Raw genomic sequence first — 19752 nt, forward strand, 5'->3', positions numbered from 1 at the left:
ATGCTGGAAAATGCAGTCTAGACGATAAATTTTGAATCCTAGCCTTCTGACCATGGAACATTTGCATGCCACAACCAGAACTATTGGTTCATCTCGGTCTCAACGAGACGCTCCACAAGCTGAAGCGATAAAGGTTCCACGGTGATGGTAGAAGCATTATGATCCCGCATTCCCCCTCTTTTCTTCATCTTCTTATCCCCTCTTTTTTTCACTTGGCGATGGGAAAATCTGCGTAGAGATGTGGACGAGTTAGTGGTCAGATCATGACGAAAAAGGAAATATTTTTGACCGATTATTTTTGTTTTGGCTGTCAACATCCAACGTTGTTCTCTCCTCACAGCGGAGGTGCCAAGGTAGTCAGTGACGGCCGAATACAGAAACTATGACGCAAGGTGCAGCGACAGATGGCGACACCGTCGCCGAGCACCGACCGGTGGAGGCTGTTCCCGAGTCGGAGGGACGGGAGCGACTACTGAGGCGCGGCGAGGAGAAAACACCCACCATGTCTGACCCGACCACACCGGCCTCCGGGGAAGGTGAAGACGGGGGCTCAAGACGCAGCAGCGGCCAGCGCAGTCAGCTGCCGACCCGGGTCAGTCAGCTGAGCCGCCAGCTGTCTTCGTCCGGCGCCTCCGGCGGATGGTCCACCCTGCCCCGGTCCGGCAGGGAACGCGAGCGTCTCAGCCAGCGGAGGGCGGTGACCAGCAACACTTTCCTGCTGCGGGACTCGGGGCGGGCCAAGCCTCTGCGGCGACCGGCGAGTGCTGCTGATGTGGACCGCAAGAAAGGGCTGGGAGGTATGTCAGCAGTACCCACCGCCGCAGTCAGCACACCTTCACTGGCCTCACCTTCAGCATCAGCGTCAGCGACTCCGAGACCGAGCAGCGCACTGAGAACTTCTTCTAGGGCCGAGAGCCTGCCGCGCAAGCAGTCCAGAGTGACAATCCTGACAGAGGAAGAGAAGCGGAAACGAGAGCTTGGCTGGAACAGTCCCCAGAACCTATCCAAATCCATGCCTCGGCTCTCGCGCCCGTCACCCACAACGAGAAAGTCCTCGGCGCCGGTGGTGGAGCGTCTGACCCGACCAGCTCCCCTCAGGAAATCCCAGAGCTTCGCCAGCTCACAGCCCACCATCAAGGAAGCTGCGGAGGAGAAATCGTTCTCCCGAGGGGCCAGCGTGAGGCTGACGTCTTCGGGTGGAAAAGCAGTAGCAGCCAAAGTACAGACCGGATTACGGAAAGCGTCGCCGTCTTCGGGCAATGGCAAGCCTGCTACAGTAACCACAGCGAAAACGTCCTCAAGTGCAACAGGAAAAGCATCAATCAGTAGCAAGACCTCTCTTACAAGGGTGACTTCTCCAGGCATGAGGTCAACGCCTTCTCCTGGTTCCAGGATCACATCACCGGAGGCTCGCGTCACATCTCCTGATTCCAGGGTAACAACTCCTGATTCCAGAGTAACCTCGCCAATATCCAGGAACGCCTCGCCCGCCACGCGTTCCCTGCCGGCCTCATGTCGGAAGCGATCTCGCTGCTCTCCGGTGTCAGACGCAGAGTCAGCCAGCGGCTCCTGTCGCCGCAGTTCACAGCCTAAGCTCAGCGATCCGTCCTTGTTCCGACCTCCGAGCAGCTTGGCCAAGCTGTCGGTGACAGCGAAATCACCGCCACCGAGTTTCAGTCGGGCTGCCATTCCCAAAGAGGCGGGGACCGAGAAACAGAAGGAACGCAAACACTCCGAGACCAGTCGGGATACAAACACCACTGATGAAGGCGGGCATTCTGAGCAGCCTGTCAGTCACAATGATAGTGGCGTTGAGATTGTGGGAATGGAGATAAAGAAACAGGATGTGGCAGATTCTGAAGAAACTGCTAACAAGACTTATACACTGAGTGAAGCTACGGTGAAGCGGGTGGAATTTTCTTCGAATGAAGTGTCTTCAGAACACTTGACGAAGACGGACAAGAGGGAAACTAATGAGGAAGCTGAATCTATCAGCTCTGCCTTTACTCGTGACAAGTTGTCAGTCGCGGCTGAGCTGCCGTCGCCGTCTTCTAACCTGCCCAGTCCCGACGCTCACGACCTGAGTCACGTCACGTCTGCCAGCGAGGAGACCGGTTACGTGAGCTCTGCGTCCCACAGTCCGCCGAGTAGATCGGCGTCGGGATCCCGCGCCATCGGAATGGTGTCGGCAGAACTGGTCAGAAGGTACGGAGGCGGGTCCTCCACTCTGAAGGAGCAGGCGTCCAGGAGGGACGCAAGTGCTGAAGGCAGGGAAGGAACGTCGGCGGCATCGTCTAGTCAGAGTGAATCAAACCAGGCCTCCAACGTTGGACAAAAGCAACCCACAGGGGAGAAGAGGGCGACTGAAGGACGCGATACCAAAGAGCATCCTGTGTCGGAGAGACGGCGATACGATGCCTCCAGCATGTACGACATGGACAGAAGGGGTCGGCTGCCTCAGCGTTCCTTCCACGGCCCGCCGCGCGCCGGGGTCTCCTCTGCCACCTTGGACCGGTTCCGCAGGTCCTCAGTCACCCCGGACCGTCTGGGAGGGTCCCTGGACTGGCGGCGTTCTGGGTCGTCTCCCTCCGGCGACGAGGCCGAGCTGGCGCTCCTCAGGGACACCCTGCTGTCGCCCGGCGCTGGCACTCGCGAGGATTCGCCTGAGGGATACCGGGCGGGCGTGCTGCGCCTGCTGCGTCTCAGTCGCCGCTCAGCCGGCTTCCAGCAGCTGAAGCCGAACTTCCAGGCCCTGCAGAGGCTGACTGAGACGGGTCCGCCGGCGGCCGAGCTCCGCCAGCTGGCTGAGGGCCACGTGCGGTCCCTACTGGAGCAGCTGGAGCAGCAGCAGCGGCAGCGCCAGCAGGAGCTGCAGGGCGCTGGGGACCGCAACAGAGCCAGCGCCCGCTGGTCCGGAGACGTGGGTCTGAGATTCCGCGGCAGGTCCGTGGAGGACCTGAAGAGGATGTTCGCCGCCCAATCAGAGTCCCCTGCCCGCCCGGAGCCCCGCTCGAGGTCGGCGTCTCAGTCGCGCCGCGGATCCTGCAGCTCCACCCTGACACAGTCGCAGGTGGGAAGACTGCGGCAGCAGCTGCAGCAGCTTCACAGTGCTGACGGACCGAGACGAGACGTCACCAGCCCCACCTCAACCCGATCCGGGTACTCAGTCGATGTCACAGATCTGGGCGACCTGAGTAACGTGTTGCCGGTACGACCACCGCCTCCGCAGCCACCTGTACGGTCTCACACGTCGTACTCCCTGAGATCGCGGTCCACTACTCTGCCCTCGGTATCGTCCTCGGCCTCGTCGCAGCCTCCGGTGGCCGGTGAGGAACGCCACCAGCTAGTGGAGCGATCGGAGCGCCTTCGTCGCCTTCGCGAGGAGCGCGTAGGACGACCGATGACGTCTGTTCAGACAGCCACCGCTCCTCAAGCACGACCCTCAGTTGAGAGCTCTTCGCCACCTGATGCTGGCCTGTCCCCGCACCTTCCAAACCAAGTGCAGAAACCTCCTCGAGTCAGGGACATCCCGGACGATGGATTCCGCTCCCTACCGAGCAGCTCGCGTCTGAGGCGGCAACGCGCTATGGCCTCGATGCAGTACATCCCTCACCGGACTGTCTCCGAGCAGCTGAGATCTGCTGCTGAAGCTGCTGCTGAAGCTGCTGCTGGTGATGATGGAGGCCTGGTTGATGAGGGAGATGGACCACCGGGAGCACGGGTGAGGCTGATTCCTCCAGAGCTGCGCAGGGAGGCCCGGGAGACATCCCATCGCTCCAGTGCGCCACCGTCACTGTCCTGGGACGTGTCAGATGCACGGAGGAAGCCTCTGCCCACACCTCGCTCCCTGGACGAGGCTAGCGGCGAGGCTCAGGTAGAGTGTAACCACCGTCCTGAGCCGGATCCACCGCGACGTCGGAGGCCGTCGGTGAAGAAGATGTTGCTCTCTGGGTTCAGCAGTCTGCGCAGGAAGTTTAGGAGCAGGAGCGGCAGCAGGAAGAGGAAGGTGGAGAACGTGGTGGTGGTGAAGTTGTCCGAGAATGGAGCTGGTGCTCGTGCCGAGGTAAGAGAGAGGCAAGCAGGAAACGAACAGCGTCCCACCAGAGCTCCTGCGGTGGAGACGAAGGTGATGAAGGTGGACGCAGCGACTTCGACCGTCGCAGACACAAACGTAAAACGCGTGGTGGATTCGACTCACCGCGTCCGGACTGTTGGTCACATCGCCACTGGCCCCAGCGCCTCCGCCGGCCGCGCGGCGCAGCCCAAGTCGCGCCGGCCACCGCCAGAGGTCTCGCTGATCGGCCAGATGTTTACCTCTAGCCCTGAGTTGGCGGAGGTGGAGAGTCTGAGCCGCGTCTGGCGACAGACGGGCGGCCCCGCTCTGCGGGACGAGTTCCGTCCAGTGAGTAACTTCTCGGCGCGCACTGACGGCAGTGCGCCCGGCTCGTCCGTGGTGGCCTCGACACCAGTTCCTCCGTCGGAGAGCTCGGAGTTTTCAGCTGTGTGGCGGGGCCCGGCCGAGATGGACTGGTCCATACACCGGCCCATTGGACGGTACGTGCCCGACGCCGGACCTCCGGGCGGTCAGAGCGGTCAAAGTGCCCCGGGCGGGTACCGGTCGCTGCCGCGGCCTCGGGCACGCCGCCACCCGCCGCCGCCGACCACAGGCTCCCTGCCGAGACCGGTACCCCGCCGAACACCCTGTCCGTGCTGCACACAGCCGGGAGGACACCGGCGCGGCGGCCAGACGTCCGGCGGAGACGGCGCGAGTCGCAGCGGTGAGTAGAGAACTAGAGGATGGGTGGGGATAGTAAGGACAGATACAGGTCACAGGGACGGGTAAGGTATGGACCAAGCAGTGGAGGATTTGTGAGGCAGTAATCCGCTGATTCTCTATAACTTATAGCCGACTTGGGTTTTATTATTCGAACGGTTTCGTTGAAGGCGAAACTCATAACTGTTACAAATCCAAAACTGATAATCTGGTGCACATTGCTGTGTTCAGCGCACAGTGTAGCAAACTGCACTGTGCGACGTACGCAGTGCACAGGTTGCCGTTGAAATGCCTTTTCATTTTTTTTTTTTGTAACCGGGCTTTGCAATACGTTATTGAGCTGCATCTACTTGGCTAATGTCAGTTCCGAAAGACCATGAGGGACATAGGTGGAGAATTGTGACCAGCCGGGGGTGCTCGGGCGCAGCAAATCCGCCGCCGCGTAGCGGTGACCTTGACCCGCGCCGCCCGGCCGCGGCTCCAAAGCCAAGCCGGCGTGGAATTGGGAGAGCTCGAGCACCCCCAGTCCAGCACAATTCTCCACCCGTGATGAGGGAGATAATATTTTGGTTACCGCTGTGAGTAGTTATGCTTTAGAGGCATGTTTTTGTGCTGCACTTTCTGTTAATCATCGCATCTTTGTATTATTTGTTTGACACTTGGTTTGTACATTTGTATTGTGTGTTTTGTGTTTCATTTGCTTGCTGTGGCTAACCACCCTTTGTTGGCGCTAACCAGGTGGCTTTGTTCGGCATCACTAACCAGTAACCATGGCCCGCTACTTATACCCCGATATAACTTTTACGAGCGTTATTCCTGTTCCCTATTTCCAACTCTTCTCCCGTTTCCTAGAGGCCCCAGCTGACCTACAGAGACCCTCTATGACCTCTGGTGACTATGACCGCCGTTGACCTGCGTTGACCTTGTCGCCCCTGACCGCAGCGGCCGGGCCGCGGTACCAGGAGGTCGCCGCTGACCCCCTGTTGACCCCCTGCTGACCTCTATTGCCCCCGACGGCAGCGGCCGGGCCGCGGTACCAGGAGGCCGCCGCTGACCCCCGTTGACCCCCCGTTGACCCCCTGCTGACCCCTATTGACCCTGACGGCAGCGGCCGGGCCGCGGTACCAGGAGCGGTCGCTGACCCCCGCTGACCCTCTGTTGACCCCCTGCTGACCCCTGTTGACCCTGACGGCAGCGGCCGGGCCGCGGTACCAGGAGGCGGCCGTTGACCGCTGTTGACCTGCGTTGACCTTGTTGCCCCTGACGGCAGCGGCCGGGCCGCGGTACCAGGAGGTCGCCGCTGACCCCTGTTGACTCTGACCGCAGCGGCCGGGCCGCGGTACCAGGAGGCGGCTGTCAACATCCACTACCGCTCGCCGGTACGATGGGAGGAGAAGGAGCCCCTCTCGGAGGACGAGCTCCGCAGGCGGCAGGAGGACACTATGAGGAGGGCGTACGAGGAGGCCCGCCGCAGGAAGGAGGAGCGCCAGGCCGAGGACAGGGAGAGCAGGAGGCACGGAGACAACTTCACGTGAGAAATGGCGGGGAGCAAAGGGCGCGGTTTGAGCTGGCGGACTAGGAGAAAACTTAGGTTTTTATAAATATTTGAACACCTTATTAGCGTAGTTGCGTGCTATTGATAAATCTTGCGGTTGTGCATTTCTTTTTTCATGACGTATCACCAAATGTGAACGTCTTCTTAATCGATTAACCCGGCAGTTGCTGGGGTATTTCGCCACCCACCGTTTGCTGGGGGGGGGGGGGGCGTTAAACGCCCCCAGCCGATAACTCGAGAACCAATAGGCGCAGCGAAACGCACGAGGCGGCAAACGAAAGAACGCGACGAGACGCTTCAGATGAGTACTTTTAAGTTGAATTTTGAGGTCACAGGTCGGGTCAAGGTCAGGTCAAACACCTGAAATCGGGCTTTCAGTAGCATGGACTTCAGGGCTTCGCAATGGGCGCCTCTCGTCATGAACTCTGTCAAAACGGTGCACAATCCATCATGTAAGGCCTACAAGAGTGTCAGCTCTATGTAGGGGTCAGTCAAGCATAGGTCAGGGTCAAGTTCAGGTCAACCGGGTAGGCACATATCCCCGAAAATCAAAACTGATATTCGCAGTCTGTGACACATGTTTTATGGGTAATTTGGAGCGTAGAACACGATGGTGACATTCATTTTATCATATGTGTACGTGGTTGGCTCAAGAAGCTCAATTCAAGAAATTCATGTATCATGGTCGTGAAGCAGTCACGAGAAATTGACAAGATTCAGTTCAAGATTTTGGAAAATGCGGAACGATAATCAATAATCGGAGATAGCCATTTGATTGTTCTTGGTATTGGCAGTCTAATGGCGTTTACGGTATGTCTATATGTCTATTCTGTGATTTTATATGATTTTTAGAACATATGCCGTTTTTGGTCGAAAACTCAGAATTCATGACGTCACTAAAACCTCGATATCTCAAAAAAATTTCCGACCGATTTTTTTGAAACTTTGTCACAATAAACTTCAATCAATTCCCTACAGGTACCCAAAATATGGCCCGGCGAAAAAAGTGGGGGCGTTTAACGCCCCCCCCCCCCCCCCCCCAGCAACTCGCGGGTTAAAGGATGGATAGCACGTGTTTTTCCATAAACAAATTTGCCATCTTGCCGGCTCGCTCGACCGAGCTGATTATACACGTGAAAGGTAAGCCGATATTTGACTGCGGTTGCCATCTAGGTGAAATAGTTGGCAATTCTTTGTGTACTACCGACACCTTTCCATGTCCTGTTTTCAGTCCCAGTCAGAAGTCGCCCATCCCGCTGGATCGGTATGAACGGCTCTTTGATGACGTCACTGACGACCGACGGCCGACGCTGACCGCTTCTGTACTGCACGAGTTCCGCGCCCAGAACAACCGGTCAGTGACGACATTTTGACGTCATGTGAATGGGACGTCTGCAGTTTGAAGTGACATGTGATTTGATCCGTTGTGCGAAAGATAGAAATGGCGAAATATGTGATAAAATTACTATTTTAATGGCTAGTTTGCCATATGAATAATTCAACATAATATTTTAATTAATGAATCATTGTCTAAATATCAATATTCAAAATGAAAAATACATATTTTTAAGCCAACGATGATGACTTGCTAAAGCGAACTCGCCAATTTTGACATACTTACCTTTTATTTATTCACATAGCCTCTATAACATAGAGTTCCAGCAATGACTATTATTCAGCTGCGGTTGCTGATATCACCGGTCCGACATTTCCAGCGAGCTGAGCCTGTCGCGCGGGGAGACGGTGCGAATCAGACGGAAGATCGACTCCAACTGGTATGAGGGACAAAAGGGGACCCGCATCGGCATCTTCCCCGTCACCTATGTGCAGGTCAGTGACAGCCCCTGGATGTCCCTTGAATAGGAACTCAGATTCATAGGCTGAGGAAATCTGGCTAATCTGGCTAGCGTGACACATTGACATAATTTGTTGTGGTGCCGACTCAATTTGTGTTAGGCCATCTGTGTCTTATAGTTGAATATTCTTGTTCTTGCCTGGAATTATCACTGATCGAATCCCTTCAGTAAATCTAGATGACTGTGTAACTCCGCATGACCCTATTTGACCGCTCTCGTCCCATTTCGACAGGTCATTGACCCCCGGGAGCGGTCAGCCGACCGGTGGTCGTCCCGACCTCAGGTCAGGGCGAAACACCGCTTCAGTGCCCAGTCGGCCATGGAGCTGTCACTCAACAAAGGTAAGGACGAAGGCCTGTGGGAGGTGTGGCAGGGGTGGGATGTCGGAGAAGGACATCCTACCTGCCCCTTAAGTCACTTGGGCTGTCCTGTCGGCATGAATCGGTTGGAATTGAGGGGAATGAAGAGTTGATAGCGACGAGCTGATATGATGGATATTTCCAGCCATTCCAAGTGACTTGTAATGAATTTTCACTGAAATATTTACTGTTCACTCTAGCCGACGTCATGGCAATCATTCCTCACCACCGTTTCAACTTCAATTTGGCATTATAACCATTCCAGTGGACGTGATGGATGACTATTCCATATCAGGTGACGTCGTAACCATTGTGCACTATTCCTATATAGTAACGTGATGACCATTCAGCTCCATTCCAGGTGACAATGTGACCATTCCCTTGTATTGTTCCAGGTGACGCTGTGACCATTCCGTCGTACCATTCCAGGTGACGTGGTGACCATCCTGCGCCGGGTGGACGACAACTGGTACGAGGGTCGCCGTGGGGACGCCACCGGCATATTCCCCGCCAGCTATGTGGAGCCGCTCACCGCCGACCACGGCGACGGTGAGTGATTTGCTATGCGGTGAGAAGGATCCTATCACAGCTGATTAGCATTTGTAGATCAGCGACCTGTATGTTTTCAAGTTTTTCTTCTTCAAAAGACATGCCATTTTTACACAGTGAACTCGTGAACGTTTTTATGTGTAATTTATATAGCCTGTGGTTTTCTCATTGCAACTTAGTCATATTTGCAGATGCAACGAATGGGTGAATGAATAAATTTCCTCTCATTGTTTTGTTATCAACCGGGAATCCACCAACGCTATAGAGCGACATCACTCCCCTGTTTTGCCGTTTCGACTGCAGCGGCGTTGTTCTGAAGCTGCGTTTCTCCGTGTCTCCGCCAGGTGGCCCGCGTCAGAAGCCGGTGGGTGCCCCGGCCGCCCACGGTCTCGTGATGGACGGACTGTCTCTAAGGGCGCCCGGGGAGCGAGATCAGCTGAGGGTGGACGTCAAACAGAACACCATGCTGTGAGTGGCGATGGCGGGGATTGTGGTGATGATGGTGAGGTCTTTCTGTCCCGTCCCAGAGAAGACAGGGCGAGAAGACAGGGGTAGCTGAGGCAGTAGAGCACAGTTGGTGTGTTGAAAAGTGTCCCCAAAAGTGTGAGACATTGCGACGTTGTTACGCTTAGAGAACACCTTTTTAGCCTAAAACATGCAATATTGAGTTTCAATGTGTTTCTTAGCTTTGAGGCTTGCCAGCGAAAATATAGATCGTCGTTTGAGAACTATCATGCGAACACTACCTACAAGCTTTTTAGGCTCTAACTTATCGTCCGATCAAAGCCCTTATGTGAACGGTGCTTCAGCTGCCCTACCACATGGATATTACCCGTGACCGCGGCATGTTTCGCTACTCCTCACAAATCCCTATAGTAGTAGTCCCACACTACCACACGAGCACACAGTAGCTACCTTATGGCCCTCAGGTACCGCGTAATGTTCCCGTACCGGCATCAGAACGAGGATGAGCTGGACCTCGAGGAGGGCGATATGATCCAGGTCCTGGAGCAGTGTCCAGATGGATGGTAAGAAGATGAATAGATGATTACTCTGCTGCTGCTAATGCTGCTGATAACTTGCGACTGTTTTGTGACAGCATGCTGGAGGTGTTCCCCCTGCTAATGTTAGCAGCTCTGTTTAGCTGTGATTGTCTGTTTGATTTATCGGTGATGCATCCTAGCGCAGTCGTACTTTTTATTGTTCAAGGCTTTATTTTTAGAGAGAGGCTGCTGGCAGCCTTGGGCTTGGATTGGATCGTTATTGGGCGAAATAACGTCGACGACATTCCAATACATTGCACGAAGCATTCGTTTAGTTTCACTTGCGAACAGTAGATAAATGAGTCGCTATGACTTATGCCATTACCGTATAACCAGACCTTTTTTCTGTCTCGACAGGTATGTGGGCACCAACATGCGGACTGGTATGTTCGGAACCTTCCCCGGTAACTACACCCGGCGCATGTGACGTCATACTCCTCACTAGATGACGCACAGCGACGTCACTAACGCCGCCCCGTGGAGGAGCGACACACAGGGAGACAAGTGAACCCAGCTCGTCGGCGCGGCCTTTACCGTTGTCATGGCAACGCAGTTTGCGACGGTCTGCGAGGAAAACTTTTGACAGAGGATTGTAATACTGCAGTTAGCAACTTCGATATAGTGACAAGACATTACCTAATATGCATTTTTTTCACCTTGGACATGGTGAAAGGCAGCGAAATTTGATTTGTTTGGAGTTTCGTCACGTGTCCGTAAGTGGTTTTGCTGATGTACTGAGCTAGACAGTAGTTAGCTGTTAGAGGATACGATTTCAGAGTGGCACGAAACGCAACGGAGTGTGAAAATATGAGACTTCTTGCTATGAAACATGATCGGCAGACATATATTGTTTGTTGGCGATTTTATCTTGAAGTTAGTGTGAATGGGAGGCAGTGTAATGAAGTAATGTTGTTACGAGAAGCTGTATTTTAGCGAGAGTTTATCGCAAGAGGCTGGCGCACTTCATAACTGCGACTGTTTAACTAGAATTAAGAGACTTGTACAGAAACTGACCCTTACTTCACACTACTAAACTGAGTGCTACGAGTGTTTTTCTATGCATAATCTGAATACCTATGGATAATACCGTATTTAACTGTCAACGAAGGCAACTGCAAAGTTGCAGGTTTATAATGAACTGGACTTTACCTGATAATTGTATGTACAATGACTAGACTTTGCACGTAGTTAGGACTTAGGGTCGATACGGTTAATGTGCGATTATTGACGAGTCGTCAACGGCTCTACGTGGTTGAGATCAGGACAATAAATGCACCCCGTGCCGGCCTCTGGCCGCACCCGGCTGCACCCAACATGCACCCGGGCTGGCACCCCTTCTGAACGTGGGTGTCACCCGTTTTGCACTAGTCACTGCCCAAAGACGCACCCAGAAATGCGCAGTGCTGCGTTCGAATAGACGGCTTGTGTGTCTAAGATTGTTTGTGGGTCTTCTTGTTCTCTTTATTTTTGCGTAATATCTTCTTCTAGCTACTTATTAGTTACCCATGACTGTGACTCGAAAAATTCGCGTAGATCACTACAGACGCATTGTTGACTCACGTCAAATGTACGTTATGTTACGTCGGGATCTGTCACGTCCGGTTGTTGCATCGCGAGCTCTTCCAGGAGTTACCCAGGGTAGTTCACCGTCCCCCCTACTGAACGTAGTAACAGCACGTGTAAATTTCACTAGTTTACCTTCCTTCGCTGACCTTTGTCTATTTCTAATGACGAGTTGGCTAAATATAAGGCGAAATAAACCGATGTGTTTTACCGAGATGAGGAATTAAAAAGCAGAGAGAATGTTTAACCCTCGCCGGACCTATTGGTTTTCTACATACGCGCCGGCCGAGGGGGGGGGGGCGGGTACGACCCCCCCCTCGCCGTTTCGCCCCTGGTGGAGCTAGCGCGTCGCGGAAAAAACGAGCGTGTGCGCCGTTACGAGACGCAGAGATTGGTACCCGATTTTAAGGTCCTAGGTCAACCGGTGACCTCTGAGGTCAGGTCAAGTGCCCCAGGGTACGGTTCAGTTTTTGGTGAATAACTTCGCAAAAAACGGCCGCAGAGCCGCGATTTTGGCAGCATCGTGTTCGCCTCGCTCAGGCGCGTCGAATGATATACTTTTTGTTCGGGTCAGGTCAACTTGGGGTGTTGACCTCAGGTCAAGGTCAGGTCAGCACCCTAAGGTCACGAAGTTGGTCGAAAGAGGTCATATCGCATATCATTCGATTCGGCAGGTCTTCCTGAGTCCATTGGTGGCTTCCCCGACTCGCTAGCTCAATTTGATCAAGAGTTATTGACGAAAAACTAATATGACCTTGATGACGTCATAAATGACGTCACGCAAGGTCAACATTGCAAAAGTGACGCATCTTACCTTGCAAGGAGTGCATCAAATCACGATTCTGTGTGCTTGAGATAGTTAGATCGTTCCCGGCGCCAGAATAGCAGTTTTCATTTTTCCCCATAGACTTATAATGGTGAGGTCACGAAAATGACCTGACCTCATATGACCTTTAGGAAAAATCCGAGATATAGAAGTTGTGAGACTCATAATGGATACTAGATCATGCAAGTTTCATTTCCCTGTGACATCTCCTCTGGCAGTGTGGGCGTTGCGAAGTTGCGACATCTGAAGACCGTGCAGAGGTTCACTTATGACGTCATAGATCAGTGACCTGACCTGACCCAAAAATGCGGTTGGTGTCAAAAGATCGGGCTTGAATCAAAGGTCAGGTATGGCAAGTTTCAGCTCTCTTTCGCCATCGTGTTCGGAGCTATCGCGAAAAAACCCTATGGGGGGGCGGCACCCGCCCCCCCCCCCCTCGGCCGGCGAGGGTTAAGCCACGAATATGCAGGCAGATCAAGATGAAGAGAATTCAAGATTCCAGCGAACAGTTTCTAAGATCCTCCCCCGTTATGGCCTGTCTATCACCGTGGCAAACAAACCAACACAGAATGGGTGCAAAATATGCAGCAGTGATTATTTACAAAGAATGTAGATATTTGTCCAATATTTCTGCGTTCGTTCCAGAAGAGCGGCATCACGAGTCACGACTAATGGGGTATGACTGCATCGTGATATATCTTCCAGGGGTGGTAGTTACAATGAATAAAGCGACTCGTCCAAGTTATCCATCGGTAAATGGGTCAAACAGGTCATAAACATAATGAAAACGGTAAAATGCAATATTATATAATCCATATAATTGGAAACGAAGTTGCACTTACAACAGGCAGTAGGATAGCGATGAATGGGCACAGACTGGGTCCATGCGTGTCACATTTCATCATAAATAATAGCTAACATTCATATACACAACATCAAATATATGACTAGGCGCTCCGGGCACATATCCTTTACATCCCACCCGCTTCAGTTCAGCGCGCCGGCAGGGGACATTCACGTGCCATTTACAGGCTTCTCACAAACATAATTCGGACAGTAAGTGATGCGTAGAAGGAGGCACAGGAGTCACAAACACTGTCAGTCACCATTGTCCTCCCGGGGATGAGTCCCGACAAATCGTCTATCAAAAAAGAAGGACGGCGCTGTCGAGATTCGAACCGATACCCTCCGTATAACATCACGACTCCTGATTGGCCGGCCGCTTGACCTTGAGCCTCGGGCGCCGCAGGGCGACCTTGGAGCGCCGCCTGCGCGCTCGCCTCTGATTGGTGTAGCGCCGTATCACGTGACGCAGCCACTTGCGGTAATTGGCCAGTTTTACGTAGATGCCGTACTTGCCCTTGGCGCCGCAGCCCTCGCCAAAACTGGTGATACCGTAAATGGACCACCTGAAATAAAAGTAAATGCCCGTTAGCACATCATCGCTCGGAAAGCGCTAATCATGATATGGCTCATTTGCACTGAATAGGCCAAGCTATCTAACCGACTTATTTCCTGGTTGTTTACTCGTAAGAACTGCACCAACAAAAACAAGCGCCACTGACATATGAAGTCGGTTATTACATTTCATACATAGCCAAACCACTATTCCTCCTAGGCCATAACTGTATAATGCGTCCCATAAAGCCTCAGGACTATGCACACCTTGGTATCCATCCCACATCCCTCTCCGATCTCTCACCCGTCGCCCTGTTTGCAGACGAGCGGCCCTCCGGAGTCGCCGGCGCAGGCGTCCACGCGTCCCTTCTTGTAGCCGGCGCAGAACATGTTGCTGGTGATGTGGTAGTCGGCATAGGTGGCGCGGCACCGAGAGTCGCGCACCACGGGCACCTGCGCGCGGGGAGGGCTGGTCAGACGGGGAGAGTGGGACATGGACCAGGTCAACACAAATTGGGAGTAAGAATGAACGGTTACCTACATGACTTTGTTGTAGTCGGCGAGAAAATTCTGTTCCATATTTGTGTTCACCAAAAAGACAAAAAAAAAAACACCTTCTGCTAAACTCCTCTGTCCTAATATTCGTCGTAATTTATTTGCCATCACTAGCTTTTTGCGATAGTGCTAAATCCTGCAAGTTTTATATTGTATTTAAAAGATGCGCCCGAGGAAAACTGCAAATGAGCCCCTTTCGGTCGCCACAGGGAACCATCTCACCTCTGCCTCTCTGAGCACGTCCGATCCGAACAGGTGAGTGATTTTCGTCTTCCCCCAGCCGGCCACGGTGCACTTGGTGCCCGGCCGGGGGTGGCGGCCCCGCGGCAGGCACACGGGGGTCGCCTCGGACGGCTTCAGAGGTGCGCGCAGCCGGATCATAGCCAGGTCGTTATCGACCGTCTCCGGGTCGTACCGCGGGTGCTGGATCACCATGCTGGGCGTGATCTGACGGAACAGAGGGGGAAGTGTTGACTCTCAGTGGTCAGCAGGTCATAGAGAATTTATACAGCAGTCGAAGTCTCTTTGACATTCGTTTGTGTATGTAGGGGGGGGGGATCGGATGGACCCCCCATGGTTTTTCGCGAATAACTCGCGCAAAAAGCGGCCGATCGCGACGAAACTTTCAGTACCCTCGAGTTGATCAATTTTACACCTACTCTAAAAATTGCATGACCCTGACCCAAGTGAACTTTGACCTGTGACCTATTTCTCGAGGCCATGTTTGGCCGGAATCGCGATTCGGCGTGTGTCGGCCCGCATTAGCCGCGCGTTTCCAAGCTTCTCGTGGTGTGAAACGTTCAAACATGTGATATGATGTTGCTCCCATACATTAGGGTGGAAGTCAAGGTCACCTGAAGGTCAGGTCAGGTCATATACCTTTGGTGACCTGGTTCACTTTTTCGAGCTTTACATGTTTCTAGGCTAGTTTTTGGAGCTGAATTCGAATTTGGAAACTATTTGAGCATTTACGAAGCAGTTTTGGTGTCTTCGTAACATGTTGCGAAGCTGTCAGAGGCGGTTGACACGTACTACGAATACCCGTCACGACCCCTACTGGTTGATCTGACCTGACCTGACCCGACAGTAGTCTAAATGCTTACAGACATCATCTGTGATCAAAACTAACATGATATTCGTGATCAGCACCCCGAAAAAACCCTTGTCAGCCACACTTTACGACTTTCTAACAGGTCCCGATTTTCCCGACTTTTGGGTCAATGACCTGACCTGGAAGGTCAACCAATGACTTAGGACCTTAAAATTGCGTATAATCGGCTTCCTCTCGTCACGGGCAACACGCTCGTTTTTTTTCCGCGAAGCTCTATAGCTCGATCAGGGGCCAAACGGCAAAGGGTGGTCCAACCGACCCCCCCCCCCCTACACATTAGAAGCTGGCAAACGCCGCACACATGCGAGGGTTTATCATGTGATGGGCATCTAAAGGTCAGAGCACTTGACTGACCATCAGTCAAGGCGTCTGATGGTCGCAGTTAACTGACGCTTAGGGATCTGATGTCTCTTTGTCAAGTGAGGGTCGCTAAAGCTTCCACGTTCCTGACGGTTCGGTGCTTCATGATAGGATATCTGACGTTCGAAGTTCTTCGACGATCAAAGTTGACTGACGATTAGAGGTCGTTGACGTCAGAACTACAGTCAGGAACCTCAGGGGTCCTTTGCAGTCAAATGTTGGAGGTTTCGTGTTATTGGAGACGAAAACTCCATCACTAGAGCGAAAGCTAAGGACATAACTCTAAACACCAGCCTTCCCCACATGACTCTTCGCGCTCTCTAACCCTTTCTCCCTCGACTGACCTTGAATCCCCTCTCGCTGTTCTCTGGCCGGGTGAGGTCGTACTCCCCGAGTCGGATGTAGAGCAGGCGGCGCAGACAATGAGCGGCCGTCAGCACCCACTGGGGGTGAACCAGGGTTCCCCCGCAGAACGGCTCCTGTAGGGGAGAGAAAGGGCTCAGTAGACAGTGGGGCGAGAAGTCACAGAGAAGTGGGTGGACCTCAGGACCCACAGAAGGCCTCCTAATGGGGAGGAACGCAGGGGCTAGTGGGCGGCAATCAGCACCCACTGGGGGTGGACTAGGGTACCCCCGCAGAACGGCTCCTGAGGGAAGGGTCAGGGGTTAATCGGTGCAGAGGTCAGTGAGCTGCCGTCAGCACCCACTGAGGGCATGCACCAGAGTGCCACTGCGGAACGGCTTCTGTAGAGGAGAGGAGGTCAGGGGTCAGTGGGTGCAGTGGTCAGTGGGCGGCCGTCAGCACCCACTGAGGGTGAACCAGGGTTCCTCCGCAGAACGGTTCCTGGTGGGGAGGAACGCAGGGGTTAGTTGGTGGCAATCAGCACCCAATGGGGGTGCACCAGGGTACACCCTCCCCCCCCGCAGGACGGCTCCTAAGGAGAAGGAACGCAGGGGTCAGCAAGGGCGCACGAATTCGGAGGCAAGCGACCAAAATGCGTCAAAATTTGAAAGTCATTGCAGGCTAGTTTTTTCAGGTCAGAGGCTACTGAAATGACAGAGCTCAAGAGGTGAGACGTTCTAAAATACCAAAGATATTTTCAGAGGGCAGAGAGTTCAGGGGATACCAAGGATAGGAGTCTCAGAGGCAATTCCATCAAACCTTCAACGTCATGGGATTAGCATTTCACGGAAGAACTCTCCGCTCCCTAAAACTGAATCTATTCTGTCCAGGGGTAGTATGATCAAGCTGACCGACATCTCAGCCAGTCAGAACGTCTGCACCGACTCTCACCATGAACTGGTTGAAGATGACCGCCTGCCAGGGCCAGGCGCCTCGACTGGACCTCCGTCCGCCCACCACCCGCAGCAGACGGCGGACCGAGCTCCCGCCGCCGACACCGCACGTGCCCGCGGCGGCCGCCGTGGAGCTGCTCTTAGTGCTGCTGCTGCTGATGCTGCTATTGGTGCTGCTGTTGCTGCTGACATCTGGTAGGCAAAAAAAAAGACGTCGCTAGTGTAAGAAATTATGACCAAAACAATGCCAGAAGCTATCACGTTTCATCTAATTATTTCAGACGTTTCATTGAAGTCTGCACCGATATTTTCAGACGAATAAAGCAGCTTCATAAAAAAACAAAAAAAAAAACATGCAAGCATTTTTACACCAAGAACAAATTCAATGAATGCAAAATAATAAATATTGAAAAAACGAGTATGAGCCACCCGACTGACCTCCGCTGGTGACCAGCCGCGCCTCGGCCGGTCTCTGCGTGGTCCTCTGCTTGTAGAACTCCTTGCGACTCCGCTTCCGCTGCCTGCGGCGGTGACACCTGACCCCTGACACTGAGCAGGAGGTGGTATCCTTGACACGCGCCGCGCCGCAAAACTGCGGGTACTGACACTTCCTGCGGTGGTAAATACGGCTCAGTGATTTGTACGTCCAAACGATGAGGGCGAGACATGCTGTTACCAGCTACGTTAGATGCTTAGTTTTCGCGCTCTATTTCCAGCATTAGGGATTCCTAGGAATGAACCAAATAAGACCTCCCTTGGGTCAATTGATCAAACCAATTAGTTTTTTTGTGCTGCTCATGAGTTAACGTTTTTTATTGTGTTTTGAAAAATGCACTATAAAATTACGCAATTTGTAGATACGGTACAAAATTTAGAGAACAGCCAATCTCAGCACATACCTCAAAGTATCCACTACTCTGACATCTCGGACACCGACGCAGCCTAGCGGCGGTCACCGTAAACTGCAGTTCTGACCTGGTCCGCCGGGTGACGCAGCGTCGGGAGCAGGGGCTCCACCCGGACCACGGTGTGAAGTAGACCCAGTTGAAGTGACGTGCCTTGGAGGGTCGCTGGGAGCGGGTGTGGAGGCGCTGGCAGATGGCAGCGGCTCCACAGGGCCGCGTATGCTGTCGGAGAGAGGGAGAGGGGAGGTCAGAGAGAGAGGGAAGAGGTGGTCAGAGACGGGAGGGAAGGGGTCAGATACCTACTAAAGACACGGGAGAGAGGGAGGTCAGAAACGGGAGAGGGGCAAGGTCGGACACTGAGCAAGCTTCAAACATAAAGTTATTTAAATTCCAATCAGATCCGGACCGACTCCCGTTTGCAGTCATTCCCATTCCTAGTGCCACCTCGGCCGGTCCCTGTTCCACCTCGTATGTACCATCCGGGCCGATCCAGGCCCACTCCAGTCCCACGCGGGCCGGTAGGTATCTGTTCCATCTCAATCATCCCCATCCCTCATCACGTGTAAACAGGAACTCGCGCCGCCTCACTCCTCACCCAGCGCACAACCACAAACGATTCCCGGATGAAAAGTCAAAACGTTAAAAGTAAGGGTGCGTATTATTTAGGCCAGGGTTCATAATGTCCAGGGCACAATGTGTCCAGTGCTCGAATTGGCCAGTGCCTTGAATTGGCCAGTGTTCACATTGTCCAGGGATTACATGGTCCAAAAGTGGCCAACTGGCTGCAGATAGGGTAAATTCAAAGAGGCCAGGGTTCATAATGTCCAGGGCACGATGCGTCCAGTGTTCAAAATGGCCAGGGTTCATAATGTCCAGGGCACGATGTGTCCAGTGTTCGAAATGGCCAGGGTTCATAATGTCCAGGGCACGACGTGTCCAGTGTTCAAAATGGCCAGTGCCTTGAATGGGCCAGAGTTCATAGTGTCCAGGGATTACATAGTCAACCCAACCCAACCCAACCAAACCTAACCTAACCTAACCTAACCTAACCTAACCTAACCTAACCTAACCTAACCTAACCTAACCTAACCTAACCTAACCTAACCTAACCTAACCTAAGGTAATGATGTTTGCCTACCGGGGATAAGGAAATAGTTTCTCGCATGAATAGATTGCAAGCAATAGTAAATCAAATATTTTTAGGTTAAGTGGTTATGCATCAGGCTTCAGGCCTTCGGCCTGAAGCCAGATACATAACCACTTAACCTAAAAATATTTGATTTACTATTGCCTGTAATCTCTCCTAAGGCATTGCCTTCGGCACTGCACTGCTTTGCATTGAGCTGATTCCGTGTTTTTTACATAATGACGTCACTTTCAGTGACTATGTAATCCCTGGACATTATGAACTCTGGCCCATTCAAGGCACTGGCCATTTTGAACACTGGATACATCGTGCCCTGGACATTATGAACCCTGGCCATTTCGAATACTGGACACATCGTGCCCTGGACATTATGAACCCTGGCCATTTTGAACACTGGACACATCGTGCCCTGGACATTATGAACCCTGGCCTCTTTGAATATACCCTATCTGCAGC

The 19752-nt window shown here is 53.1% G+C and overlaps 2 protein-coding genes across 17 annotated transcripts in view; one reads left to right on the forward strand and one right to left on the reverse strand.

The window, feature by feature from the left end:
• LOC122376809 (sorbin and SH3 domain-containing protein 1-like) overlaps positions 1-11896 on the forward strand; it is a 35696-nt gene extending 23800 nt beyond the window's left edge. For 15 of the 16 annotated variants that reach the window (XM_043356771.1, XM_043356776.1, XM_043356767.1 and 12 more), the window contains 8 exons: positions 6101-6305; positions 7561-7683; positions 8045-8159; positions 8418-8526; positions 8974-9093; positions 9438-9561; positions 10023-10121; positions 10494-11896. In XM_043356771.1, coding sequence (XP_043212706.1) covers positions 6101-6305; positions 7561-7683; positions 8045-8159; positions 8418-8526; positions 8974-9093; positions 9438-9561; positions 10023-10121; positions 10494-10563 — 965 coding nt within the window. In that variant the 3' untranslated portion in view covers positions 10564-11896. Of the gene's footprint in view, positions 1-496; positions 4779-6100; positions 6306-7560; positions 7684-8044; positions 8160-8417; positions 8527-8973; positions 9094-9437; positions 9562-10022; positions 10122-10493 lie in introns of those variants that run through there. The other variant, XM_043356760.1, reaches the window with a different exon arrangement.
• A 1368-nt stretch (positions 11897-13264) lies between these two features.
• On the reverse strand, positions 13265-18371 carry LOC122376808 (cationic trypsin-like; the record flags this gene model as incomplete). Its single annotated transcript, XM_043356759.1, has 7 exons — positions 13265-13934; positions 14228-14376; positions 14701-14925; positions 16294-16428; positions 17243-17436; positions 17683-17855; positions 18220-18371. Coding segments are annotated over 7 exons (1239 nt in total), but the record flags the coding sequence as incomplete, so codon positions are not given.
• Positions 18372-19752: the final 1381 nt, after the last annotated feature.

The sequence above is a fragment of the Amphibalanus amphitrite genome, unplaced genomic scaffold, assembly GCF_019059575.1.
Source record: "Amphibalanus amphitrite isolate SeventyFive unplaced genomic scaffold, NRLGWU_Aamphi_draft 002323F_arrow, whole genome shotgun sequence".
Lineage (NCBI taxonomy): Eukaryota > Metazoa > Arthropoda > Thecostraca > Balanomorpha > Balanidae > Amphibalanus > Amphibalanus amphitrite.